Below are 27,895 nucleotides of genomic sequence, written 5' to 3'. Positions count from 1 at the left end.
GGGGTTCAGGGGCTGTCCTAGAGCTGAGACGTTCCCCGTTCCCCGTGGGGAAGGGGTGACCTGGGATCGCCGAGGAGAGGGGCGGGGAGGGGGGAGGTGTCCCGAGTCTGGGGGCGGGGCCGCCGCTGGGTGGGGCGCCAGGCCGCCGCCCCCTCCCCGCTCCCCGGCCGCGGCGGGCGGGGACCGAGGCCAGCGGGACGCCCGCGGCCGGCCCACAGCGCGGGGAGCCGGCGGCAGTGAGTAGGCGGTGGCCGGCCGGGCCGGGCCACGCGGGCGCGGCTGCTGGGGCAGGTCCAGGCAGGGCCGGGCTGGGAGCAGGCAGCCGAGCCGGGCCCCGGCGCCGGAGCCCGAGCGCGGACACCGAGGCCGCGACCCCGCCTCCGGCCCGCCCTGCGCCCGCCGCCCGCGGTCGGCGCCCGGAGCTCGGAGCGCGCGGGGCAGGGCCGCGCGGAGCTGCAGCCGGGGCCGCGGCCGCAGCCGGAAGCCCGAGGGGGAAGCCCGAGCCCCGCGCGCTCATGGCGGGGCCGCGGGGCGCGCTGCTGGCCTGGTGCCGCCGCCAGTGCGAGGGCTACCGCGGCGTGGACATCCGCGACCTGAGCAGCTCCTTCCGGGACGGCCTGGCCTTCTGCGCCATCCTGCACCGGCACCGGCCCGACCTGCTGTGAGTGCCGGGGCGGCGGGCGGGCGCGCCGGGCGCGGGGCGGGCGGCGTGGGCCGAGCCGGGGACCCCCGCCCCCCTCAGTGACGCGGCGCCCGGGCGGTGGCAGGCGCCGCCCCCCGGAGACCCAGACGCCGACCCTCCCACTGGCCTTGAACGCCTCGCGGGTCACGGAGACCCCCTACTCGGGCCCCCTCCCCCACCAGGTCTCTCTGACCCCGCCCACTGGGCGCTGAACCGCCCCCATGCTGGTCCCTCCGCGAGGGACCGGGCCCCGCCCACTGCGCTCTGATTTCCGCCCAAGAACTCTGAGCCCCCCAAGGCGTTCACTCTGACGGGACACCGAGCCCTCTTTGGGGACCCTAGGCCTCTCCTGTACCTACTAAACTCTCAAACGGGCGCACTGAGCACCGCTTTCCCGTGAGGCATTGAGGCCTGTTCCCTCTCTGGGGCCCCCGTGCTCTGAGTACTGTGAACCCCTCCTCTGTTCCCTGCTGCCATCTTTTCTCCGCAGCACCAGCACAGTGCCTGGCACAGAGGACCCTACATTAACAGTGGTTGGATGAGTGGATGTAAAGATCCCCCCAATTAGGACACAGCCCTGCCTCTCCAGGCGTGTGCCCCACTGCCCTGCTATCCTCTGTGGAACTGAGGAGGAGCAGCTTTGGGAAGACTCATAGGGTTCCACTGGCAGCCACCAACCAGCTGCTCCAGGGTGTGAAATGGCCTCTTCTTGCCCCCGGCTGCCCAGTGAGGTTCTCATGGGAAAATTTATTCAGAGCCGTTGACTTGTAGCTTCTGTCTCAGCTCCCTCTGCCGTGGGCCCTGGAACCTGGTTCATTCATTCATTCATAAAGCATTGAGTGCAAGTGTATCTGGTGCCTGCGGTTCCTTGCACTTCCAAATCGGGGACAAGAATCATGATCCTTGCCTGCCTTGGCTGCAGCCCCCAACAGGGCTCCCGCGGCCTAGCAGGCTCTGGAGTCTCTGTGTGTCTGGCCCCCCTTGAGACCTGCGCTCCCCAAAGACAGCACCTGGGCGGGCTTTGATGAAGGAAGGAAGGAGGGAGAGGGTTGTCTCAAGGATTCGACGGTGCCATGTGGTACGGGGTCTGGGTGGTGGGTGGGGCTGTCTTGGGCCCTGGAGGAGAGGGTTGTGGGGGTGTGGATGCAGACGTGAAGGAGATGAGGTGGAGACGCAGGTGGGCCGCTGCCTGCTGTGGGGCGTGTGACATCTGCACTGATAGAGGCCTGGGGTAGGGGGCTCAGGAGCAGTGGCTTGAGGAGGGAGGAGAAGGGCACCCGAATTGGATGCATGCCTTGGAGTGGAGGCCTCGAGGGGTCTTCTGTTCTGGGCGGGGGCAGGTGGGGAGGCAGGAGGCAGGGGACAGGGCCAGTGCGTGAAGGTGTGAAGCTCAGCCACGTGGTGGGCCTGAGCCTGTCAGCGTCAAAGTACAGGCTGCTTGGTTTGCGTTCAGCTTCTCCACGTCCTAAGTGTGCGACCTTGGGTAGATCCTGGACCCCTTCAGGCATCAGTTTCCTCATCTGTAAAGTGGGGTTAATAATAAGACCTACCTCACAGGATCGTTGTGAGGGTTAAATGAGGTAATGAGCATTCAATTAACATTAGTTACTATAAGCAGTGTTATTAGGCAGTAGGGGGATGATGGAAGTGTCTTATTCCCTCATTTATTCAACAAGTGTTGACAAGTTACTATTCTGTGCGGACACTGTGCCTGGTGATGCAGATAGCAACCAGCCAGCCAAGAGACGAAGCCCACACAGTCTCCCACAGCTACAGGGGAAACAGATGTACAGCAGTGATGGTAATTCCACGTGGAAAGTGCTGTATCCGAGGGCGTCTTGTAGTCTTCCAGGAGAGAGCAGGAGCCAAGTGAGGGCTGAGGGAAGGGCATTCTGGGCAGAGGGGGCCACCGAGCAGAGACACAGCTGCGAGGGCTGCTGGAGCCCATAGCACCTGGCAGGGAGGGCCAGGAGGCGTGCTGGGCCAGAGTGCCTAGGGCCTCTTGCTGGCTAAGGAGAGTGGACGGGGCCACGGGGAGCTATGGGGTTTTAAGCAGGGGAGGGATGTGGCCGGAGGAGGTGTGGAGTGGAGGGTGGCTCCCCCCCCCCCCTCCCCGAGAAGAGATACAGAATCACGCCCAGACATTCATTTGCAAGGCAGGCCAGTGTTGGGCTGTCAGCCCATTTCACAGGAGAAAAACTGAGGCCCACATCCCACACAGGGCAGAGAGAGGACCTCAGCGAATGGGGGGGGAGGATGTCCATGACAGTAGGGGCGGGGTAGGGGCCGAGGGCAGGAATCATCTTCCAAAGTGCTTCAGGCTCCTGGAGCTGAGGGTCCTGCCTCTGCTGGGAGTGGGGTTCTACTGCAGTGTTGAGGGGGCTAGTTCATTGCCAGGCTCCACCATCCAGGCATCTTTAAGCTCCCTTGAGGGCAGGGACCATGTGGGTTTCATTGTTGTGCCCTTCATCTCCCCCAGAGCCAAATAGAACTTCCTTGGCCTTTGAAAACTCTCAGAAAATATTTGTTACCAAAGCCCCGATGTGGATTGGGGACAGAGGTGGGGGCAGAGGAAGAAGCTGGAGGAAAAACTGTAGTATCTTGGGAATCTTTATCGTTTTCACATTGTTTCCAGCATTTATTCATTCAATAAACATTTATTGAGTGCCTACTAGGTACCGGGAATTATGTAGGCTGTTGGGGGCACAGAGTGAACAAAATGTGACCCCAGCCTTCTAGGAACACTGCTGGGGAGACTGAAATAAACAGCCGAGACAAGTTGCTTTTGTCTCATTTGGTCTCAGAACAAGCCCTTGTTGGGAGCTGGGCTGGTGTCCCCCTGTTCACAGTGTCACAGACCAGGAGGCTGAGGTTTAGAGGTTAAATAGCTGGCTTAGGGTCATACTCAGGCAGTAGCAAAGCGAGGGGAGTCAGGGACCCAGCTGAGTGGAGAAGGAAGCAGCCTGGCCAGAGGTGGCCAAGGGGGCTGAAGCTCCAACATGGTCACCTCCCCTCCCCAGTCCGCCCAGCCTTGGAGCTCCTCCTTCCAGGTTCTCAAGCCACCCTTTCCTGCCTTTGCCCACGGTTCATTGTACCTGGACTCTGCCTAGAGAAGGTAGAGGGCAGGAGGGCAGTTTGCCCACTCCCTAGGTCTGTGAGGCCGGCCCTTTGCCAAGCCTGGACTCGACCAGTCCTCCCCAGCAGCCTGGGAGTGGTCCTAGAGCTTTTCCCAGTCTGCAGATGGGAAAATGAAGGCCACGAGGATCGCTGACCTGCCCAAGGTCACACAGCCTGGCCTGGAGGAGCAGGGCCTGGGACCCAGACCTTGGAGGCGATGCTGCCTGCTCCGGCCCCTGGGCCCACGGTGTGGGGCAGTCAGGGCTGCAGTTTTCAGCCATAGATGGGCAAGGCTTCGGGCGGGTGCACCCAGCAGGCTGCCGAGCAAGAAGGCTGGGCCGCCTCCGCTGGTGTCAGCCACTCAGCAGCCTGGAGTGCGGAGGGGGAAGAGGGGGATAAATAAAGCCAGCAGGCCAGCCAGCTGTCCCCTCCCAGGGTCCCTGGGGCGGGCCCTGCCGCCTCTCACCTGTCCCAGCTTAGAAACTGGGAAACCCTTCACTGCTGCCCCAGGAGTGGCTGAGTGGGGTCTGCCAGTCGTTCAGCGCCAGCAGCTCTGGAGTATGTATGGTTTGCAGTCTGGTTCAGACTCGTTCTTCTTTTCCTGGCCCCATTAAAAAGCCATTCATCTTCGGGCTGGGTTGGGGATTCAGCGAGTTGGTGTGGCTTCTCCGGATTTGTGACATGCAGTGGAAGGGCCAGAAATGTAGATTCTCAGGGCTGGGTGGCTTCCCCTCTCCAGGCCTCATCTGTAAAATGGGGTAGATACCTGCCACGTAGAGTTGCTGTGAAAATAAAGTCAATTCTAGACAGGAGCTCAGCACAGTGCCAGCAATCCGTGGACGTCCCTGTTGTTACAAGCATTAGTCCTGGTCTTGGTTTTGTCTTTGCCACTGACTCAGGACACGGCTTCCTGGGGAAGGGTGTCCAGGCTTGCAGTGAGGGACGGGATCTTAAACATGAAAGCTCAGACTTGAGCCCCCGCTTCCGACTGATTGCCAGCCTCTTCTTGGATGCCTCCGGGGGCCGTGAGCTCATCCTCTGCCCCAGCCTGGCAGCCCTGGTCTATTAGCATGTGCTTGTTGCCTCAGTTTCCTCCTCGACAGTCCACAGACGCCTCCCCACCCCTGCTGAGGCCCCGCTGGCTAGGATGAGGTCACCTCCACTCAGCTCCTTCCTGCTCCACACCCCTGCCCCAGTCACCTCCTCAACGCACCTCCCCCACTTTGCCTCTTGCAGAGATTTTGATTCACTTTCCAAGGACAATGTCTTCGAGAATAACCGTTTGGTAAGTCCCCAGACAGGTGGAAGCCCAAGAGGCTGTGTGTGGGGTGGGAGTGGGCAGGGGGCTTGCAGGGCAGGAGCTGAGGCAAGGGGCTCCTGGACCAGCTCCCTGAGGAGCTGCCTTGCACTCAGGCCCTGGCGGCTCCTCTGCCCACCCCCTGCTTCCCTCTGGCCCGCTGGTACCTGGAGCACCTGGCCTCCCCCTTCTCCACGTCGTCATGTGGGGCCAGAGCTGAGGGGAGCCTATAGTCACTCCTGCCCTGGTCCCCCTCATCCCACCGAGGGAAGCTGGGCCTAGGCTGAGGGGCATCCACTAACCCTGCCTCTTCCTCCTCTTCCCACTGTGGCTGCTTCTGCCTCCACCCCCACACCTGCCCTCACCCCTGCACCTGCCCCCACACCTGCACCTGCCCCCATACCTGCTCCCACCGCTGTACCTGCCCCCGACCCCCACACCTGCCCCCACCCCCACACTTGCCCCCACTCCTGCACCCCAGGCCTTTGAAGTGGCTGAGAAGGAGCTGGGGATCCCTGCTCTCCTGGACCCCAATGACATGGTCTCCATGAGTGTCCCTGACTGCCTCAGCATCATGACCTACGTGTCCCAGTATTACAACCACTTCGCCAGCCCTGGCCAAGGTGAGAGGGGGACAGCCCTGCAGGGAGGCTGGCCCTGGGGACCCGGCTGGGGATGTGTCCTACTATTTTCTGAGCTGCAAACAGGCAGCCAGGGAGGCAGGGCGTCATTCATTCACTGGATCATTCCTTCTTTCATTGAACTATTTATTGAGTAAAATTGCACTGTGCTGGGCCTGGGGGGCAGCTGTGCCTGAGCTCGCTGCCCTCTGGAGCTCGCAGTCCTGTGGGGAAGACAGACAACAAACACGGGAAGCAGTAACTGAGCAGAATAATGTCAGAGCACAGAGCAGGGCGAGTTCATTCGCTGTGTGAGTTCACCTCTCTGGCACCCACCCTCACTTCCTGTTTGCAGACGCTTCCCTGAGGTTTTTCCTCCAGCAGGGAAGTGGCCCTGTGGGACTGTTGTGCAGTGTCTTCCCCAGAAGTGACCTCAGGGCCTAAGTACTGAGAGGCTGGAGAACTGAGGGGTGGTTGGCGGGGGTGGGAGGGCTACAAGGGTACTTCTCTGCTCTGAGTCAGGTCACTGGGTGTACTGAGCCCCCTGCCTGGAGAATCTCCATGCAGAAATCTCTCCTGGGGGCAACTGGGCCTCTCCTTCTGCAGAAAAGAGATGGGCCCAGAGAGGGGAAGCAAGAAGCTCAAGGTCACACAGCAGGAACACTAAATAGGCTGGGTTGAGATCCAGGTGTCCTGAGCTGTGCTGGGTCACTACTGTCCATGGACCTGAGGGGGTCCCTCAGGGCACCCTGCCCCTTCCCTCTCCCATTTCAATCCTGCCTCCTGCCTCTGCCCTCCATATGGACAATCCCTCCCCCATCTCTTCAAAAAAAAGTATTCTATGAAGTCAGGATTTTTTTCCTTACTAAAAGTAAAACATGCTTATGATAGAAAATTTAGAACAGAAAAAAGCAAAAAAATTAAAATAACTTATTACTTCCCCATAACAATATAAATTAATATTATGATTGAATAGATAACACCATGTGTATTTTATTTTTTTTTGTGAGGAAGATCAGCCCTGAGCTAACATCCATGCCAGTCCTCCTCTTTTTGCTGAGGAAGACTGGCCCTGGGCTAACATCTGTGCCCATCTTCCTCCACTTTATATGGGAGGCCACCACAGCATGGCCTGACAAGCGGTGCATCGGTGTGCGCCTGGGATCCGAACCCGGGCTGCCAGCGGTGGAGCGCGCGCACTTAACCGCTATGCCACGGGGCCGGCCCCTCATGTGTATTTTATTTATTTATTTATTTTTTATAATTTTATTTATTTATTTATTCCCCCAAAGCCCCAGTAGATAGTTGTATGTCATAGCTGCACATCCTTCTAGTTGCTGTATGTGGGACGCGGCCTCAGCATGGCCGGAGAAGCGGTGCGTCGGTGCGCGCCCGGGATTGAACCGGGCCGCCAGCAGCGGAGCGCGCACACTTAACCGCTAAGCCACGGGGCCGGCCCCAATCCTCCTCTTTTTTTGCCGAGGAAGATTGGCCCTGAGCTAACATCTGTGCCCATCTTCCTCTGCTTTATATGAGACGCCGCCACAGCATGGTGTGACAAGCAGTGTGTCAGTGCGCGCCCAGGATCTGAACTCACAAACCATGGGCTGCCAAAGTGGAGCGTGTACACTTAACCACTTGAACCACCGGGCCGGCCCCAAGTCCAGCTTCTTAGTGGGGCCCCTGAGGGCCTCTCCCCACTTAGCTTGAGCACTCCCTGCCCGCACCACAGTCGCCCCCACCACAGTCGTCCTAAATTTCATCTGCTTCCTTTTTTTTTTTAATTATTTTCTTGAGGTCACATTGGCTTATAACATCGTGTAAATTTCAGGTGTACATTGTGCTTCTTTGAACACACCATATTACTTCACTGCTAAGCCTTTCTTTTTTTTTTTTTAAAGATTTTATTTATTTATTTATTTTTCCCCCAAAGCCCCAGTAGATAGTTGTATGTCATAGCTGCACATCCTTCCAGTTGCTGTGCGTGGGACGCGGCCCCAGCCTGGCCGGAGAAGCGGCGCGTCGGTGCGCGCCCGGGATCCGAACCCGGGCCGCCAGCAGCGGAGCACGCGCGCCTAACCGCCAAGCCACAGGGCCGGCCCACTGCTAAGCCTTTCTTCTTGGTGGTCCTCCGGCCCCAAACTCCATTTTCTGTTCCTCCCCTCCCACCCCTGGCACATTCTTTTCTACTCATTCTCTCATCTTCACATTTGCCTCCTCCAAGCAGCCTGCCCTGATATACTCCGGGTGCTCTTGTAGCCCCTGCCCAGTGGTGAACACGTGAGCCCCTGGTCTTAATATCTTGAATTCTCCTCTCTCTTCCCCTGCAATCCATCTCTGTCTAGTTCACAGCTACGTAGCCCCTGCACCTGACAAATTATTTAACAAATATTCATTGAACCCCTACTGTGTGCCAGGCACTGTGCTGGGTGCTGGGGAGATTGCTGAGAACAGACAGAGCTGCAGTCTGATGGATGGGGGAGGGAGAGAGAACAAAGTCATAAGTAATATAACTTCAGGTGAGTCCTGTGAAGGAAACAAAATAAGGTATTGGGATGAAGAGCAGTGGGAGGAGGAAGTGGCTACTCTAGGTAAGTGGTCAGGGAGGGCTTCTCTGAGGAGGTGACATTTGAGCTAAGCCTTGAACAGGGAGAAGAAGGAGGCCATGTGAAGATCTGGGGAGGAATGTTCCAGGCAAGGGGGCAGCAGGGGGTCCGTGTGCTTCAGGGAAGTGAGGGGAAGGGGGAGATGAGGACAGAGGGGGCGAGGGGAGTGGGACTTGATTAGGCTGCTGGGCTTCCAAAATCTTTGACCGTGACTCACGGTAAGAAATACGTTTCCCGTCACAGTCCAAGTTCACGCACACGTATGTAACTGAAACAAGTTTCAGGAAACAAGCCTTCCCCTCATGTGATGCGGGCACATATTTTCTAGTCTGTTTGATCTTTTAAATGTGCTGGTTGCAATCCACTGAATTGATTTCGGGGCCCATTAATGGCTTGTGACCCAAAGTTTGGTAAACGCTCTTTTAGACCACAGTAAGGAACTTGGATTTTATTTTTTAAATTATCATAGTAGGGGCCGGCCCCATGGCTTAGCGGTTAAGCGTGCGCGCTCTGCTACTGCTGGCCCAGGTTCGGATCCCGGGCGCGCACCGACGCACCGCTTCTCCGGCCATGCTGAGGCCGCGTCCCACATACAGCAACTAGAAGGATGTGCAACTATGACATACAGCTATCTACTGGGGCTTTGGGGAAAAAAAAAGAGGAAGATTGGCAATAGATGTTAGCTCAGAGCTGGTCTTCCTCAGCAAAAAGAGCAGGATTAGCATGTATGTTAGCTCAGGGCTGATCTTCCTCACAAACAAACAAACAAAAATAAATAAATTATCATAGTAAAACCCTTTTTTTGGTGTACAGTTTTCTGAATTTGGGGGTTTTATTTTAATCACTGGGTACAGAGGAGGTGCTTGGTGAATATTTACTGCAGTAATGATGGAGGGAGTCTCAGAGGACACCCAGTTGGGGGCTGTGTTTCCTCTGGTGCGAGTGCCCCCTGGGGCATAGGCAGCTCCTGTGGCCCCAGGGAGCCAGCCCATCTTCCTGAACCATCAGGCCAGCACGTGTGGTTCCTTTCTTTTCCTTCCCTCCAACCCCTTACCCTGGTGGGAGGAAGCTGCCCGTCCTGCCACGTTCAGGGCGCTGTGAGTTCTGTGATGGTGCTGTTGCCTCGTTGCTCACACTGCCCTGCGCAGTCACTGTCCCCCCTGTGGAGGCTCAGCGAGGTGAAGTTGCTTGCCCTCGGCACTTAGCTTGGAAGTGGAGGCATCCCTGGCCCGTGTGAAGCGGGAGCTGCTCTGCTCCCCCTGCGTTGGGTGGGCTGCCCAAAGGTGATGGCTGCGGAGCTCCAGTCATAGGCCAGGGTGGGGCCTCCTGGGACCCCAGCGTTCCCAGCTGCCTCAAGGTCTCTTTCCTGTCTCTTGACAGCTGGTGTCTCAGCACCCAGAAAGGACCTGGCACCCTCTTCCCTGCCATCCGAAACACCTACTCCAACGGAACCAGGAAACACGGCTCAGGTAGGCAGATGCCTGGGGCGGGCAGGGGCGGGCTTGGGGGACAGCTGTTCAGAGGGTGTTCTCAGTCCTTTTCCTGTTGGCTTTGGATGTAGAGTTTCCTAGGCCAGGGCAGGGGGCAGGGTCAGGAGATACAGGCCTGGGAAGGGGGCGTGGGGCAGTCCACAACACCGTATAACACAGCCCCCCTGACTCCTGTTGAGACAGAGCTTTAACTTCCCAGCGTGATTGTGTTTAATCCTCTCAGCAACCCTGGATGTCCGTATTACGTGCCCTGATATACAGATGAGAAAACTGAGGCTCAGAGAGGTTTGGTCATTTGTCCAAGGGCTCTCAGCTGGGGATGTGGGGGCCACACTGCCAGTCCCCTGCTCCATGATGCTTAGGGGGTAACCCAGCCCTTCACATCTGGACAGCACTTCCCAGTGTGCAAAGAGCTTTTCCCACCTGGCCCCCATCTGCTCATTGCTGCAGGAGCTCCTGAGGGCCAGGGAGCCCGGGCAGGGGGCTGCACAGTGAGCGTGCACGGGGCTGAGATGGGTTACAGGTGGGAACCAAGGCCCAGAGAGCCAGCAGCTTGCTCAAGGTCACGGTGCTTAGAAGTAGAGGAACTGGGATTTAAATCTGCTGCAGCTCTAGGAGGGGTGGCAGAGAAGGCAGATGAGGTGGGCCTAATTGGACAGTGACCCGTCAGGGGCCACTTGTGGGGATGGGAGAGGGGCAAGAGCAGCCGAGGCAAAGGGTTATGTAGCCAGGAGCTGCCTTTCTGGGGTGAGGGTCCCAGAAACTGTGAGTCAGGAATTTTGTTTCCATCCTGACTCAGTGACCTTGAGCAAGTCTCTCCCCCTCTCTGGGCTTCAGTTTCCTCCTTTGCCAAATGGTGACAATCTCCCATCCTCCACTCCTCCGGGGCTCTGATGAAGCACATTACCACCTTGGGGGACAGTGGCCTGAGGAGGATTGGGGAGGAGTGTTCTTGAACAGGGGGACTGGTGACCGCACTTCTGCTCCCCATCTGCCCACCCCGTTCCCTGCAGGGTGAGGAGCTCTCCCCCAGCAGCCTGTCAGAGCAGGGCGCCCACCGGACCCCCAGCAGCACATGCGCGGCCTGCCAGCAGCATGTGCACCTGGTGCAGCGTTACCTGGCCGAGGGCAAGCTGTACCACCGGCACTGCTTCCGGTGAGTGGCCGGGGGAGCCTGGGGGAAGGGAGGGAGCACCCGCGGATTCAGCGCCACAGTGTGCCAGGCACCTTGCCAGGTTCTTCATGCTGGAGCATCTTGCTTATCTCCATTTTACTGATGAGCAAACTAAGGCCTAGTGAGGGGAGAAGCCTTGCTCAGTCACATAATGAGAGACAGAAACGGGGCTGGAGCTCAGGGGTTCTTCCTTCAGCACTGGACTACCTGATGGTGTTCAAGGAGCAGAAGGTGCTTTAAAAGCTGTTGAAAAAAGAAAGGATTTAAAAAAAAAATCACGATAACGTCTTGCTTTCAGTGTGTGGTTCCCAGGGGAAGTGAAGTTTAAAGAAAATGGAATATGAGGCAAAGAAAATACAAATAACTGGGCCTGCCCGGTGGCGTGGTGGTTAAGTTTGCATACTTCACTTCAGTGGCCCGGGGTTTATGGGTTCGGATCCGGGGTGCGGACCTACACACCCCTGTCAAGCCATGCTGTGGCGGCGTCCCATATACAAAGTAGAGGAAGATGGGCACAGATGTTAGCTCAGGGCAAATTTTCCTCAGCAAAAAGAGGAAGATTGGCAATAGATGTTAGCTCAGGGCCAATTTTCCTCACCAAAAAAAAAAAAAAAGAAAGAAAGAAAGAAAAGAAAAGAAAATACAAATAACTTAGAAAAGGTATGAACACTTTCTATGTTACCAAAAAGAAATCAGTAAACAAAATTGAATAGTCAAGGGAAGCCAGGGACTGAGAGTTACAACATGCATTTGATCGTGGTTTAGTGAGCGTGTGTTTGTGAGGGTGTGTTTGTGTGTGTGGTGGCTGGATCTGGAACCCAGGGACCTGATGGCAGAGCTGAGGTGTCATGGGGAAAATTCTTGAGCAGGGAACCATTACGCTGACACGGTCATGTCTGGCCACCAGGCAGTGTTTTAAACCCTTTTTACAGTGACTCCCAGTAAGAAATACATTTGACACTCTGACCAGTTGTAAATATATCCCTGAAATAAAACTTCTATAAATAGATGCACACTGGAATTAGAGTTTCGTAAAACAAGTGTGATCCACTCTGATATATTGTATTTTATTCTATTTCATAAATACAACAAAAAAACCCTGGTTGGTTGAAAACCAAGTCGATTTCCTGAGCCCCTGATGAGTGCAGTCCGCACTGGATGCTACCTCTGGGGGGCCCTTCACTTCCTCCTGCAGCACACACTGGGGGCATGTTTCACAATGCATGTTGCTGGTTTCACTTAGTTTTATTGTTCTGCTGTGACTCTGATGGTTACCATTTTCCTTTTCCTCTGGGAAGCCCAGGGTATTGAGACAGGATCCAGGCTGGCAGTTGGGAAGAGGGGAGGGAGGGAACAGCCTGGGCTGCTGGAGGAGGGGTAGCCAGCACCTGGGCCGGGTTGTCTGGCCAAGTTGAATACCCCCCACCCCTGTTCTCCCTGGCAGGTGTCAGCAGTGCTCCAGCACCCTGCTCCCTGGAGCTTACAGGAGTGGGCCCGAGGAGGGCACCTTTGTGTGTGCGGAGCACTGCGCCAGGCGGGGCCTGGCTAGGTGGCCAGGGGCCAAGCTCGGGCCCCCTCGACAGCCAAAGCAGCAGCAACTTGCAGAAGAAGCCAAGGATGTGGAGGGAGACAGTCCTTGCCCTCATGCGGCTGCAGGGGTTAAGGTGGACACGCCCAAGGCCAGCCCTGAGGCCCGGCCCCAGATCCCCACCAAGCCCCCGGTTCCTGGCAAACCCCAGGAGCTGGCCAGCCCCCCGGCCAGCCGCCCCACGCCTGCCCCCAGGAAGGCCTCGGAGAACACAGCCCCGACACCCCCCACGCCCCGGCCCCGGTCCAGTCTGCAGCATGAGAACTTGGAGCAGAGTGGCAGCAGTGGCCTGGTGAATGGTGAGCAAGAGTCCAGCGGGGCTGGGTGCTCGCGGGGGTGTCTGGCGTTTTAAGTGTCCACGTGCACTGGGAGCGTTCGTGGGGCCACACTCTGTGCCTGTGTGTGCTGTGATTAGTGTTTCTGAGGTTATTACCTCGTGCAACAAATAGTTGCTGCGACCTCTCCGTGCCATGCTCTGTTCTCCATGCTGGGGGGCAGCTCGAGTAAAACAGACACAGGTCCCTGCCCAGCTGGCCCATTCTGTGTGTCAGGCTGTTCTTTTGTGTCTGTCTCGTATGCTTCAGTTTTGGGGTGTATAGTGAGTGCACACCGTGAGTGCCTGTGTCCCGAGTGTCTCTGGGACTGTGTGTGTCCTGGCCAGTCTGCGTGCACACTCCAGGTGACCTCACCTCCTGTGCCCAGCCCATGTGCTTGGCTTTGTCTGGATGTCTGGCAGGGAGAGTTCAGGGGCTGGGGACAGGGGACAGGTGAGGATGTGTTCCTGCTCAGGTGGGCCTCTGAGGGCTCTCCAGCCTGGTCTAAACTGTAGTGGAGACCCTGCCCCAGCCTCTCATTGCAAGACCTTCCCAGATGACCTACCCGGGCTTCCATGAGCTCATGGAAACAAGGCTCCTTGTAACCTGAGATGTGCTGGGCAACCTTATCAGTGATCAGTGGGGACCTGGGGGAGAGACGCTCCCAGGCTCTCCCTCTGGGACTTGCTCAGTTCTGTTCCGCGCTCAAGGAGGCCCAGCCCTGAGCTGGGCACTGGGGTTAGAGATACTGTTCAGACCTATTTGTGCCTTCGAGGCGCTGCCAGTCTCGTGGAGACAGGCATAGATGCAGGGATTTTGGTAGGATGTAAAAGTCTGTTCAAAGATGGGGGATGCAGAGGCTCTTGTAGGATTCATGGAGGACACTTGGGAGTCAGGGGAGGCTTCCAGGAGGAGGTGACAGTGGGGCTGAGTTGAGACAATGTTTCCTGTCCACACTGGGAAAATGTCTTAGGGGCACTTGGGTTCCCCCTTCTCATCTGAAATGCAGATGGGGTCTCCAGGTGTCCTGGCCTTGTCCCTGTGACCTTCTCTACCTGTCACTCTCAGTGCTTATCTAATCTCCCTGAGTGCTGGGCTGGGGAGTGCCAGGGTGCAGGTGAGGTTGCCAAGGCCACCTGGAGGCCATGACCTGCCAGGCAGGAAGGAAGGGCATCCTTGGTGGTGAGGCAGGCACTCTGGCTGGCTCCCTGGGTGCCCCGCTCTGCTGCCCAGCCCAGCTGCCCATGAAGGCCTGTCTCACTCTCCTTTCCCATCTAGGAAAGCTGCACGAACCCCCCGTCCCCAAGCCAAGAGGGACGCCCAAGCTGTCAGAGAGGTACATTGGGCCCTGAGAGGCTTTCAAGGCCCTGGTGGTTGGAACGGGTTCCCCTGGGGCCTGGGGAGGGCGGGCAAGGCTTCCTGTGAACACGTGACCCACCAGCACACCCTCCCGAGAACGGGCAGGGCTTGTCTCTGGGTGGGGCACTGTGCCCACATCTCGTTCCTTGTGGTTCCCCTGGGATCCCTGCTCCTGTGGGCAGCAGTGCCTGGTGGAGACGGCCATCTCTGGAGTCCCTTCACCTCTCTAGCCTCTGCTGCCTCTGTAACGTGAGAGACCTAGGCCTCGCTCATGGAGTTGTGAGAATTAGCAGCAGAGTATAGAAAGACCCAGAAAAGCTCAGCTGTATACCTGGCTCAGATCCTCCACCCCTGGAACCCTGCATCCCAGGCGAGGTCATATATTTCCAGCTAAGGTTTGGGAGCCGTGCTTCCCCGTGGTCCGTGAGGGAGAGAGGTGGGCACAGCCGTAATAGTGGCTAAGGCTCAGTGAGCACACGCTCTGTGCCAGGCCTTACAGTGACCTTGTGAGGCAGGGATTATCTTGTCCCCATTTCAGGGGCGGGAGACTGATACAGAGAGGGCAGGTGACTGTCTCAATGTCACACAGGGAGCCCTTATGAGTCTTTTCCTGGGCTGGGCTAAGGGGGCTGTGTGATGTGAAGGTTCACCCTCTCTGGGCATCTAGGGGCCCAGTTGGGATGTGACTGTAACAGTCCATTTCAGCCTTGGGCCCAGACTGGCCTGCCTGGACTGGGGGTGGGAGAGGAGAAGGGCTTAGTTTCTCATCCTCCCCCTCTGGAATGGACTCAGAACTGTCCAGAGAAGGACAATGCCCCCCTTGCCTCCTAATGGTTTCTGCCTCTTCTTGCCTCCCTCCAGGACACCAGCCCCCAGGAAGGACCCCCCATGGATCACGCTGGTGCAGGCAGAGCCAAAGAAGAAGCCCGCCCCCCTGCCCCCAAGCAGCAGCCCTCGGCCGCCAAGGCGGGACAGCAGGCCGGTTGAGGATGGTGGCGTGGAGGAGGTGGCCCCACAGAGCCTGGCGGCGGCTGGCCAAGAGCCCAAGCCCTACAACCCCTTTGAGGAGGAGGAGGAGGAGGAGCCCCCCGCTGCACCCAGCCTGGCCCCTGGCTCTGGCCTGGCCCCCCCTGAGTCCACACCCAAGTCCCTGCACCCCTGGTATGGCATCACTCCCACCAGCAGCCCCAAGACAAAGAAGCGCCCTGCTCCCCGCGCGCCCAGCGCGTCCCCACTCGGTGAGTGCCCTCCCTGGGAGCTCTCCTGGCAGTCAGAACTCTGGGGTCAGCCCAGTGCCAGGGAAGGGGATGTGGTACAGCGGGATCCCCTCCAGGTCAGGGCCACGTGTTTCACGTGTGTCCTCTCATTTAATCCTAGAGCAAACCTGTGAGGTAGGTTTCCTACCCCCATTTTGCAGGTGAGGAAGCTGAGGCACAGAGAGGGTAAATGATTTGCCCAAGGCCTCACAGCACTTAAGCATCGGAGGCAGGATTTGAACCCAGGCTCCAGACTTCATACTCTTAACCCCACATAACCCATTCACAGGGCTGTTGTGAGAATTAAATGCATTATTTGGTGAAGTGCTTTGCAGAGTTGAGCTCGCAGAAAGTACGTGGCAGGGGTTAGCTCAAATCCTGCCTGTCTCGTCACTGTCCCCCATTGCCGGGCGCCCCGGGCTCTGGCCTGGCTGTGTGTGACACAGGCATAGTGCCTGTGAGCAGTTCCTTCCGTGTCCGTCCTGTCTCTCCGTCTGGAAGCTGGTGATGGTGGGCCAGCTCCAGGGCGCGTCCTCCCTCCGCCCAGCACTCCCTCTCATCCAGGCACGTTGTATTTTTGGCTCTCAGTGTCTTGCAATCTTCTTGAGCCCTGGGCCTGGTCACCTTCCACCACAGCTGGGGTCCGGCTGCCTCTGAGACCTCTGAGGAGCCCCTCAGACAGTGGGCCAAGAGCATGTCAGAGATGACCAGAGGCAGGTGCTCAGGGGTCCGGGGTCCATGCTCCGGCCCCTGCTGGAGCCCCGGGACCCTCCAGCTGAGCGTGGTCGGCCGAGTGGAGGTGGTGGGCGTGTGCGGCATGTAGCTGCTGGGATGAGCTCTGAGTCAGACACGGCTGTGTTCAGTCCCAGCCGGTGCTGGGGCACATGCCTTCTGCTCTCTGAGTCTGTTGCCTCATCTGGAAAACGCAGATGGCGATACTTTGAACCATGGTGTCTGTCATCCGCGTGAAGATTAAGGTGGTGCAGGCAGGGCCGGCCCCGTGGCTTAGCGGTTAAGTGCGTGCGCTCCGCTACTGGCGGCCCGGGTTCGGATCCTGGGCGCGCACCCACGCACCGCTTCTCCAGCCGTGCTGAGGCCGCGTCCCACATACAGCAACTAGAAGGACGTGCAACCATGACATACAACTATCTACTGGGGCTTTGGGGAAAAGAAAAGGAGGAGGATTGGCAATGGATGTTAGCTCAGAGCCGGTCTTCCTCAGCAAAAAGAGGAGGATGAGCATGAATGTTAGCTCAGGGCTGATCTTCCTCACAAAAAAAATAATAAAAATAAAAAAAATAAAGTGGTGCAGGCAGTCCTGGCCCAGAGCTGGCCACTGCAGGGCTGCCCGCTCCTCCTTCCCCTGTGCCCTCCCTCCCACCTCCGTTCTGGGGTCAGAGACAGAGAGGCCAACCTTGATTTTGCCTGCCCTCCCCTCCCCTGGCAGATTTGCCTTTTAAATTCGGCTCTGCTTTGGGTCAGGTGAGACCTGGAGGGGAAGTGGAGGCAGCACCACGGTGGATGAGGGGGTGAGGGCTGGTAAGGACACACAGGACTCCATGTGCCACGAGGTGGCACGCCAGAGCCCAGAGAGCACGGGGTGGATTTTGATGGTTTGTCCACTAAGGACCTGTCGTGCATTTGCTGTTCTCTGGGCCCTGGCCTCGTGTGGACATGGAAGGACTTGGGTTTCAGGGCCACCTGCAGCCCTATTGAGAGTGGAGTGTATTAGGTGAGGCCGGAAGCCCTAACTGTGCCCCCTCGCGTGGTGCTCACTGCGCATCTGTTTGTACAGCTCTCCACACCTCCCGCCTCTCCCACTCGGAGCCGCCCTCGGCTACCCCGTCGCCAGCCCTCAGCGTGGAGAGTCTGTCGTCCGAGGGCTCCAGCCAGACCCCTGCTGGGGAGCTTCTGGAGCCACCAGTCGTGCCCAAGAGCTCCTCAGACCCTGCTGTCCATGCCCCCGGCACTCCTGGGACCTCTGCCAGCCTCTCCACCAACTCCTCCCTGTCCTCCTCTGGGGAGCTGGTACAGCCCAGTGTGGACCGGACGCCGCAAGCCAGCCCTGGCCTTGCCCCCAATGCTAGGGGCAGCCTGGGTCCCCAGCCAGCCAAGCCCCGCAGTGGCGCTGCCCCCACCCCTCTCTTGTTGGTTGGAGACAAGAGCCCTGTGCCTTCCCCTGGAACCTCGTCCCCGCAGCTCCAGGTAAAGGTGAGTGCCTCACCCCTGCTGTCCTGTCTGTGGATGGGGGTCTGCTCTCAGGGCAGGAATGTCTAGGGCCTTCCATCTTTGCTGGCCTCTGACCTCTTGACTGACCTTGGCTGTATACATGTACCCTTTCACTGCTCCATCCATTGAGGCACATCCTTCCGTCCATCAGCCAGACCTCCTATCCTTCTACTCACCTGTCCACCCCCGGCCCTCCGTGAATTGATGCATCCAGGCACCTGGTTGCCTGCCTCTCCCGTGCATGTGCCCATTTGGGACCCATTCTCCCAGCCACCCTGCATGTGCACATCCTTCTGTCCACACTTGCATCCACTGAGGCCCCGTGTATGCCGGAGGCCCCCTCCCAGGCCTGCCTTGCCCGTGGAGTGGGCACGAGGATGGTCCGGCTGGGCGCCCATCCCAGGGAGCTCGTTTTCCAGATGACCTTTGTGGACTGTTTGCGCACTTGTTTCTCAGTCGCATGTCAAGAGCTGGGGGTCACCAGGGCTCAGGACATTCCTCTGGGCACCTGGTTCCCGAGGGGCCTCTCTTGCAGCCATAGCCCCTTTGGGCCACCAGGTTCTGATCGTCCACTTTTGCCCAGCGCTCTACAGCCCTCTGAGGGCCCAAGGCTCATCCAGCCCTGGGTGGAGGGTGGCAGGACAGCTCACATGGGGCAGCTGTAGTCGTGCTTTGACCCACCTGACAGAGGATAAGTCTGGGGAGGGGGCTGAGTTGTCGGTCCAGCCCCTACCCATACGCCTTTGAGACATTTAACCTTCCCTGGCCTGGGCAACAGCCTCCTGTCCAGCTCTGCTACCCCACTGCTGTGTGACCTTGAGGAGGTCTCACCCTCTCTGGGCCTCAGGCTGCTCTGAGGAGGCCCAGGGTTCCTTGGTGGTGGGAGGTGGGGCAGGGGGCTGACTTTGGACAACCCCTCCCTTCAGGCAGTTCCCTTTAAACACTTGTTTCCTGTCCTGGGCTGTGTGACAGGTTGGTTTGAAGTTCTGTAGCTGAGAAAAGGCTGATGAAAACCCTTGAGGGGCTTGGGGCTTGGGCTCTTTGGTCCTGCTGGGCCCCTCGGGGTGTGATTGTGGAAGGAGGGTGCGAGCCCCAAGTGGGCTTCCTTCTGGGCGCCCCCATCCCCCACCCTAACCCCAGGATTAGGACAGAATCCCAGAGGCAGTGGGGGCAGGAAACAGGGGTCTTGGTTGGGTGCTGCCCTGGGTGAACCACACTCTGTCTCCCTGCCATGCCGGACTCTGGCCCTGCACTCACCCTGCTTCAGAAATCCCAGCAACTACCAACCTGAAGGAGTCTCTCCCTGGGCTGCGCTGGTGGTGCAGTGACCAGGGCTCCATCCTGCCTCTGCCTGCTGCTGGGAGAAAGCGCGGTCTACACTCCTGGGAGCAGTCGCCGGTCTCCAGTGAGGCCTCTGTTTCCAATGAGCTGGGCAGAGTGGTTGGAAGATGTTGGCATTGCCCATGTCGTGGGCAGGGCCCTGTCCCAGGGCTGGGGCTGCCTGGCTGTGCTGGCCTCAGAGAGGGCAGGGGTCTCCCCAGAGGGACAGAAAGATGTAGGGCTCTGGGTGCATGGAGGGGGGGCAGCAGAGGATAGGGGTCTTTCCTGGGCAGGAGGGAGCTACCCTCCTTCTCCATCTGCTGGCTGGATGGAAGGTAGGATCCCTGCTGTCACACTTTCTGGCTGGGCGATGCTAGGCAAAGAGCTTCACCTCTCTGAGCCTGAGAGTCTCTGCTGGGAAAAGGTGGTTGTGAGTCCTGAATGAGCCACTATAGCTCTGTCTGGCCCTAAACTTCTGACCACTGCCCCCAAGGCTGGATGGCTGCCCCAGCCCTGAAACAGATTCTCACCCTCGCTTGGGCCCTTGGGAAGTGCCTGACTTTGAGCCAATTACTTAACCTCTCTGAACTTGAGTTTACTCAGCTGTAAAATGGGCATTACAATACCCACCTGCCAAGTGGTTGTGAGAACTAAATAAGAATGTATGAGTATCCGGTGCAGCCACCGCACATGGGAGGTGCTCAGACATGGAGTGTTTGTTGAATGGCTAAGTGCATCAGAGACTGAATTCTGGGAGATGCTCTCTGCCTGGGCCTTCCTCCTCTGAAGGCAAGTCCTCCTGCCCTGAGCTCCAGGCCTGTTTTCCATAGTCCCACATGATCCAGGCTGCTGAGGTCTAACTGCCCCGTCCCCAGGCTTATCCTCTGTCATGTCTCCCTGCCTGTAGTCTTCCTGCAAGGAGAATCCTTTTAACCGGAAGGCATCACCCACAGCATCCCCAACCACAAAGGTCACCAAGGGATCCAAGCCAGCGAGGCCGCCTGCCCCAGGACACGGCTTCCCTCTCATCAAGCGCAAGGTACTGGCTGGGAGCTCGCAGATGCCCAGCTGCCTGGGCCTCTGCCCTTCGCAGCCTTAGGCTCAGGACTCTCGAGAGAATGGGCTGTCTGGGCAGCTGCCCTCAGATGTCGGAGAGGGGGCACTTGGGTGGCCCAGCTGGAAGGTTTAATTCGCAGCTGTGGGGGGGATTTCGATTAGATCAGCTGTTCTTTTTTTTTTTTGTGAGGGAGATCAGCCCTGAGCTAACATCCGTGCTAATCCTCCTCTTTTTTTTGCTGAGGAAGACCAGCTCTGAGCTAACATCTATTGCCAATCCTCCTCCTTTTTTTTGTCGCCCCCCCCGCCCCAAAGCCCCAGTAGATAGTTGTATGTCATAGTTGCACATCCTTCTAGTTGCTGTATGTGGGACGTGGCCTCAGCATGGCCGGAGAAGCGGTGCGTCGGTGCGTGCCCGGGATCCGAACCCAGGCCACCAGTAGCGGAGCGCGCGCACTTAACCGCTAAGCCACCGGGCCGGCCCTAGATCAGCTGTTCTCCAGCAAGAGCAGTGGGTGGTGCATTGAACATGTTACTAGCAATAGTTCAAGGATCAAAGTGCTCACATGATATACTTCTAGTTAAACAGATTAGCGTGTTCTCAAGTTTCTCTAATAGGGTCACTTGCTCACATTGTGTTGTCATTTCTGGAGTGGCAGAGAAGTGGGAGGGATTGCCATGCGAGACAGGAAGTTGTGCCTCCCTCTGGGTGTGCCTGTCAGCGCTGTGGCCAAGGGCATGGAGGTTATCCCCAAACCAGTTCTGCCCCACACTGGGATCCTGCATCTGGCCACACTGGGGTTTGGGACAGAGCCAGGGCCCTGGGCCTGTGGTGGCCAGTGCTGGCCGGAGAAATGGCAAAGCTCCTAGCAGCAGGCAGGTGGGAGAGGTGGGCTGTTCTTCAGGTGACCAGGGCGTTGTCGGGCAGGTCCAGGCTGACCAGTACATCCCCGAGGAGGACATCTACGGAGAGATGGACACCATCGAGCGCCAGCTGGATGCCCTGGAACACCGTGGGGTTCTGCTGGAGGAGAAGCTGCGTGGCGGGGCAAACGGTGAGGGAGCTGCTGGGAGGGCCTGCAGGGTGGGACTTAGGGGCGGCTCCTTTGAGGGCGGGAACTGCTGCCCACCCTGGCCTCAGTGGGCATCTGGCTTCCAGAGGGCCGTGAGGACGACATGCTGGTGGACTGGTTCAAGCTCATCCACGAGAAGCACCTGCTGGTGCGGCGGGAGTCGGAGCTCATCTATGTGTGAGTCCTCCCTCCCCCCGGCCCCCTGCTCCCCTCCTGGGAATCCGGGATCTTAGAACAGAGAATCTTTCCCGTCTTCCCCCATCACTGACAGCACAGGGCAGGGCAGCCGCGCATGGGACAGAATTCATAGTCGGCTTGTTCCCACCCTCTAGCTTCAAGCAGCAGCACCTGGAGCAGCGCCAGGCCGACGTGGAGTATGAGCTGCGGTGCCTTCTCAATAAGCCAGGTGAGTGCAGCCACGTGCACTCCTCTGCCCCAGGGCCTGCTGGCCCGGAGGAGTGGGCCCCGTTCTTCTCTAGGCTGCAGAGTGGACGGACAGACAGAGCCCTGATGAGGATGCACAGGCAGACTTGGGGAACAGGGCCAGAGGAGAGGGCCAGGAGATGCCGTCTGGGTCGTAATGGGTGATAAATAGGCTCGAGCCATGGCAGGAGAGAGAACAGCGTGGCCAGGGTGCGGGTGTGGACACACGTGGTGTCAGGGATGACGGGCTCGCAGAGAGCACCAGGCCCAGGAGCAGACCAGCCCGTTTTGGCCACCCCCTCTCCTGGAACATGTGGGTCGGCAGGTCCTCAGTGCAGAGGGGTTCAGGGCCCAGGGCTGCCCCGGATGAGTGGGTGACAGTGATGCCTGTCCAGAGGCAGCTCTGGGCTCACGGCCATCAGGTCAGAGCATGGCAGGACCTAACCGGTGTGGGGAGGTGGGGGAGAGGTGGAAGGACCACCTGCACAGCATGGCTCAGAATGACTCTGGGAGGGAGGGACGGACGAGCTCTGAATGGTGGAGGGGCAGCGGGAGGGACGAGTGGAGTCACAGTCCTGTGTTGTGGTGCTAACGTGCTGGGGAGGGAGGCCAGGGGAGGTTGGGCAGGTTTCTTAGCCTCACTGAGACCCAGTGGCTTCACGTGTAAGACGGGATGAAGGTACCCACCCTGTAGGGTATCCTTGGGACGAGGAGATAGTGGATGTGGAAACGCTGTGTCTTCTGAGGGGCAGATGGTATGGTTGATGGTTATTACGTGGCTGAGCTGGGGTCTGTGGCCATGACATGGAGTAAGCCGCAGACTGTGGAGTGTCCAGAGCCGGGGGCCAGGGCTCTTGACCACTTCCTGTGGCCCAGGTGGTGGGCATCGTTGTTCCCATTTAACAGATGAGGAAATGGAGACCCAGAGAGGTGGAGTCTTGCCCACTGGTGGTGGAGCTGGGCTTCCATCCATGTCTCTGACAGGTCTGTCCCTGTGCACACAGCCCTCCTGCCGCTGGGACAGTGGCCCTGTTTCTTTATTGCCTGGGGAACTTGGGAGGCCGGAGTGTCCCTGGGGAAACCACAGAATGTCCCAAACTTCTGCTGCCATCTATGAGTCACTCCCAGATCTCCTGGAGGCTGGGGGCGTGGCAGTTACTCAGAGGGAGCCGCAGTGCCACCTGGTGGCCAGAGTGGGCGCAGCACCCGTGTACCCCAGGCCAGCCTGGCCCTGGGCTTATTTTTTTTTAATTTTTTATTTTTTGTGAGGAAGATCAGCCCTGAGCTAACATCCGTGCCCATCTTCCTCCACTTTATATGGGACACCACCACAGCATGGCCTGACAAGTGGTGTATCGGTGCGTGTCCGGGATCGGAACCCTGGCCGCCACCAGCAGAACGCACACATTTAACCGCTACGCCACGGGGCCGGCCCCTGGTCCTGGGCTTATTGTGTTGCTTCTCTAGGCCTCTGTGTGGTGCCAGCATATCCTGGACTGGGGACATAACTTACCCAGGCCCCAGATTTGGAAAGTGACAGAGTAGGTTGTGAACTGGGGTGGTGACTCTGAAGCCCATGCTGTCCCCAGAACTATGCTGGGCTACCTGTTCCTGAGTTTTGGCAAGGTGAGGCAGAGGGGGTTGGGGCATGGCTGAGGGGGCCTCGGGATGTTTATTCTGAGATGGGGAGGCCTGTGGTGGCAGATGTTGACAGGGAAGGCCGCCGGGAGCCTGTGGGCTTGGTGAGAGGAATACAAGGTGCAGGTGGGCCCCCGAGGGTGGTCCTGTGGGAAGGCTCGAGTTCTTGAGAGGAGGCTGGAGGGGCAGCAGGTGTATGAGACATCAGGGACACCTGGCTGGGCTCCCTGCCCCCAGGGTCCCCTCTAGTCTGCTCTCCTTCATAGCGTTAGATGAATGCCCCAGTATGCCACTTGGGTCATGTTGCTTCTCCTGCATGTGGACCCCTGGGGTCCCTGTTATCTCCCCACCCCTGCCCCACTCCGGCTAGCCGCCTTTGGAGGCTCTGAGTAGGCCCAGCCAAATCCTGCCTCCTCCAAAACCCACCTAGTGAACCTTTGTTGAACAGGTGGGTTTCACCTTTGTGAAACAGAAGGAGGAAACTCTTTGGCACTGCTGGTCTCTGTTCTCAGGACGCGTGTTGTGCTGGTCCTCCCAAGGCCCCTGGAAGGGTTTTTTGGGAGGCAGCCTAGTGTCCTTGGTCTCTTCTGTAACAACCTTCATTTCTCCAAAAACTTGCAATCCCCACCCATCTGGGCCCCTCCTTCCTATCCTCTAGGATCTAGCCCGGGCCTGGCCCGCAGCCCCCTTAGCACTTAGGCACTGGTTTCTGGCTTCCTGAAGACAGGAGGGTTTCTGCATCACTCACACTCCCAACAACTTTCTCCTTGGGCAGAAAAGGACTGGACAGAGGAGGACCGGGGCCGCGAGAAGGTGCTGATGCAGGAGCTTGTGACCCTCATCGAGCAGCGCAACGCCATTGTCAACTGCCTGGACGAGGACCGGCAGAGGTGACATGGCTGGGGAGGGGCTCCCCTGGGGTCCTCGGGGGAGGGGCCCAGAGCATGCTCGGCCAGCCCTGCAGTCACTGCCAGCGATCCCAGTGCACCCTTGTTCAACTCGGTGTGTACTCAGAGGCTGGAAGGTCCTTCTTCCTGTGGGACACTCAGCTTCCCTTTCTCGTTTCAGGGAGGAAGAGGAGGACAAGATGTTGGAAGCCATGATCAGGAAGAAAGGTGAGGCCTCTTGGGGCTCTGGTCCACTTGAACTCCTGGAGGGTGGGGGCAGGTTGAACAGAGGGTTGGAGTGGGCGCTGCAGGGATAGTGTGTGCAAGCTCCCAGCTTCTGTTTTGCTGGGAAGGACGTGTGTGGCAGGGCAGGCCAGTCTACAGCCAAGAAGGCCGTGGCCGGGGCTGGGAAGGTGGGCGTGGGATGCCCTGGTCCCCACAGGGAGGACTGTGATTCATGGGGAGCACTCTCCCAGGGTGGTTTGCCTTGGGCTCTGTGTTCCTCTTTGAGATCTGCTGCTGGTCTTGGAGGGGTCTGCGGGCTCAAACAGCAGTGCCTGCCGGGGACAAGATAGTGCCTGGACTGGTTCAAAGAGCACTGGATGGGAGTCAGGAGACCTGGGCTTAATCTTGGCTCCACCCATGACTCATTCTGTGGCTTTATGGTTAAGTCTGGACTCCAGTCAGACTGCTAGGATTCCAGCCCCAGCCCTGGCGCTTACCAGCTGGGTGACTTTGAGCCAGCCACGTCACCCTCTAGGCCGCACTGTCCTTGTCTGCAGAACGGGGGTGATAGGGGCACCCCCCTCAGGCGTGTGTTGAGTGAGGACTGCTGGGATAATGTGTGTAAAGCACTTAGCCCCAGGCCTGGCCCCTGCAGAGAGCTCAGTTGGGGTTAGTCCGTTTCAAAACCCACATTTTCCTTGTCTATAAAATTAGGGGCTAGGACAGATGATTTCTGAGGTTTCTTCTAACTCTGACAGTCAGTGTTTGTGTTGTAACCCACGGAGCTGTGAGCCCCAGCCTAGGAGAATGGAGCCTTTTAAAGATAAATTTATGCCACGCTTCAGAGTTCCCAGATTGTTTCCCAGAATGGGAAATCCGTTTATCTCCGGGTCCTTGCCGGAACCCTGGGAGAGGGTGTGGTTCCCATCCCATAGGCAAGAACCAGAGGCTCAGAAAGGTGAAGTGATGCCCGAGCTTCCACAAGAGGAGGTGGTGGACCCGGGCCCAGCCCGCCGGCTGGCACTCCCAGGCCTTCATTTCTGCCCCCGGCCTGCCCTGATGGGCTCCCCTTTCTGCTCTCCAGAGTTCCAGAAGGAGGCTGAACCCGAGGGCAAGAAGAAGGGGAAGTTCAAGACCATGAAGGTGCTGAAGCTGCTAGGAAACAAGCGTGATACCAAGAGCAAGTCCCCCGGGGACAAGAGCTAACAGCGAGGGCCGCCAGCCGGGGACTCCCACCCGTCCTGTCTTGGATCCCGGGCTGTGCTTGCCGGGGGGCACCTGCTTCCCTTCAGGATCAGTCGAGAGGAAAGATGACTTACGGGGAGGGAGCCTTTGGGTGGCCTCTCCCTCCTCAGGGTCCTCTGGCTGGTCTGGGCCAAAGTTTTCTTCCCTCTTCTCTGAGCCACAGGCAGCTGAGGCTCAGCCCTGCCCAGCCTGGTTCTGACGACTCCAGATGCTGTGACTGACCCAAGGAGCAGGCAGGGTCCTGAGTCCAGGGGGCAGCAGCAGCCGAGCACAGCTGCCCCTCGTCCTGCCCAGCCCCTGCTGTGATGGACAGCTCCTTGGTCCCTCTTCCCTCTTCCCACATCCAGACGGGATTCTTAGCTGGCAAAGTCCTGACCCGAAGGTCCTCCAAGGCGCGAGGTCTGTCCTTGGTTGGCCTCTGGCCTGGTCTCCTGCCTCTAGGGTTCTGCCCCCTTGGCAGGCCAGCAAGCAGGGCTTGGTTGCATTGGCTTCTTCCTGCCCCAGCCCTGCCTCTGAGTCCCTGCCTTCCTTTCTAGGGCAGGTGGCCCTGAGTCTGTTTCTCTGCACTCAGGAGCTCTATTTATGAAGTCGCTGATTAAGTTTGAGTTAGTCACTGTGTCCTCAGACACGAAGAGGCCTGATGGACAGAACCCTTCCTCTGTCCTTGCACATTCTAGGAGGTGCCTGCCTCACCTCCTCTGGTTCCATAGGAACAAGACCTCACGTCCCAGGACACGGGACTGTGATGGCGTGCTGGGTGGGTGGGTGCCCTTGTGCTGAGTCCCCCAGAGAGGGCCTCTGGGTGGCAGGCCCCCAGCTATAGTTCTGGTTCCTGATCAGCTGAGGGGCCGTGCTTCATGTAGGTGCTAATCCTGGCTCTTTAACACACTGTAGTCTGGCCCCTCATTTAGGCTTGTCCTCACCACCCCAGGGCTCGGGGATGGGGGGCCTATTGTCTCCTCACACCTGTCTGTTGTTTGTTCTCTCCCGACTTGTTGCCACCAAAGGACTGACGGCCACTCCCCCACTGGGATGGCTGTGGGAGAGGAGGAGCTGAGGGGACAGCGCCTTTCCCCCCGGGAATGTGTCCAGCAGCTCTTGGTCGAAGCACTGTTGCTATAAGCTATTTCTGGGGGCCTCCAGGGCCCCTCGCCTCAGCACACCTCTCGGGAAAGATCGCACTCTATTAACTCGCGGGGTTTTCCTCACCGACAATAAATGGAGACAACCTCAGCTGCCTGCCCTGCAGCCTCAGGGTGCTTTTCCCTCAGCCAGGTCTGCCTCCTTCCTTGCCTCCACCGCGCCTTGTGGCCGGGCATCTCTGGTTGCCCAGGAGGGCCATCGGGGGCCTTGGCCTCACTGCCTACCACTGGGCAGGACCCCCTTCCTCTGCAGGGAGCGGTGGCTCCCACACCTGTGTAGCCTCTGGCAGTCAGTTTCCTTCCAAACGTGCCTGTTGACCTGGAACTGGGGTCACCCACTCCAGAGCCTCTCAGGGGCCCAGCAAGTAACACACATGAACTGGGCTGGGTGGAACCTGAGGGATGGCTCCGTCAGGCTGTCTAGGTGTCAGGAGACTCGGGTGGTGGGGACTGGGGTGAACTGGGGTGTCTATGCTACAACTAGAGGGGGAAGTTCTTCCTCACTTAAGTCAACTGTAGCCTATGGGGATGCGGGCCCAGTGTTGCCAGATCTTTCCATTTTTCAAAAGAAGCTAGAAATCCAGATTGTGTGTGTGTGATTTGTAAACATTGGCAACTAGTCTGAATTTAAATCAAGGGTAGGCAGTGTTGTCACGGGTGGGCTGAATTTGTCCTGGTGTTCTCCATTTTGCTGCCTCTGGGCCATGTGTTGGGGTCTTTGAGGTAGAGGATGGCTGTCCTCACCATGCTGCGCCCCCTGCCCTCAGGTTCTGGAGAGTTTGTGGACACAGCCTCCTGATGGAATGTTCCTGAGCCAGCCTCTGATCTGGCCCTCTCTGCTTATCTGTTTGAGGCTGCAGGGGTATGTTTATTCTGCAAACCAAAACTTGGGTCATGTGGCCTGGGGGATTATATGAATCCCTCCTGGTGGCAGAGATGGTTGAAATTTCCAAAATATTTTGATTTATGGGGATGGGAAAATAACAGAATACCAGAAAACGGAGGGCTCGTGGTTGTCAGAAGACGTGGGGACTGCCGTGTACTGTCTGCCAGGCCCCAGGGGCTGCTGTTGTGGTCAGATGTCTCCTCAGCAGCCCTTTGAGGCAGGGCCTCACAGACGAGCAGTCGGAGGTGAGGCTGGTCTTGCCCAAGCG

General features: G+C 58.3%; 1 protein-coding gene across 1 annotated transcript; it reads left to right on the top strand.

Moving 5' to 3' along the window:
- Nucleotides 1-231: 231 nt before the first annotated feature.
- On the top strand, nt 232-26,869 carry MICALL1 (MICAL like 1). Its single transcript, XM_087448930.1, has 16 exons — nt 232-661; nt 5,036-5,084; nt 5,578-5,719; nt 9,703-9,791; nt 10,826-10,968; nt 12,431-12,873; nt 14,167-14,224; nt 15,109-15,485; nt 17,299-17,714; nt 19,960-20,091; nt 21,037-21,163; nt 21,268-21,358; nt 21,514-21,587; nt 24,018-24,132; nt 24,311-24,357; nt 25,439-26,869. The coding sequence occupies exons 1-16, from the start codon at nt 516-518 to the stop codon at nt 25,558-25,560; spliced, it is 2,571 nt and encodes an 856-aa protein (XP_087305056.1). The 5' UTR covers nt 232-515; the 3' UTR covers nt 25,561-26,869.
- Nucleotides 26,870-27,895: the final 1,026 nt, after the last annotated feature.

This window comes from Ceratotherium simum, chromosome 25 (assembly GCF_057802395.1).
Source record: "Ceratotherium simum simum isolate JZ-2026a chromosome 25, ASM5780239v1, whole genome shotgun sequence".
In the NCBI taxonomy this organism is placed as follows: Eukaryota; Metazoa; Chordata; class Mammalia; order Perissodactyla; family Rhinocerotidae; genus Ceratotherium; species Ceratotherium simum.
This window is presented reverse-complemented; position numbering and strand designations above follow the sequence as displayed.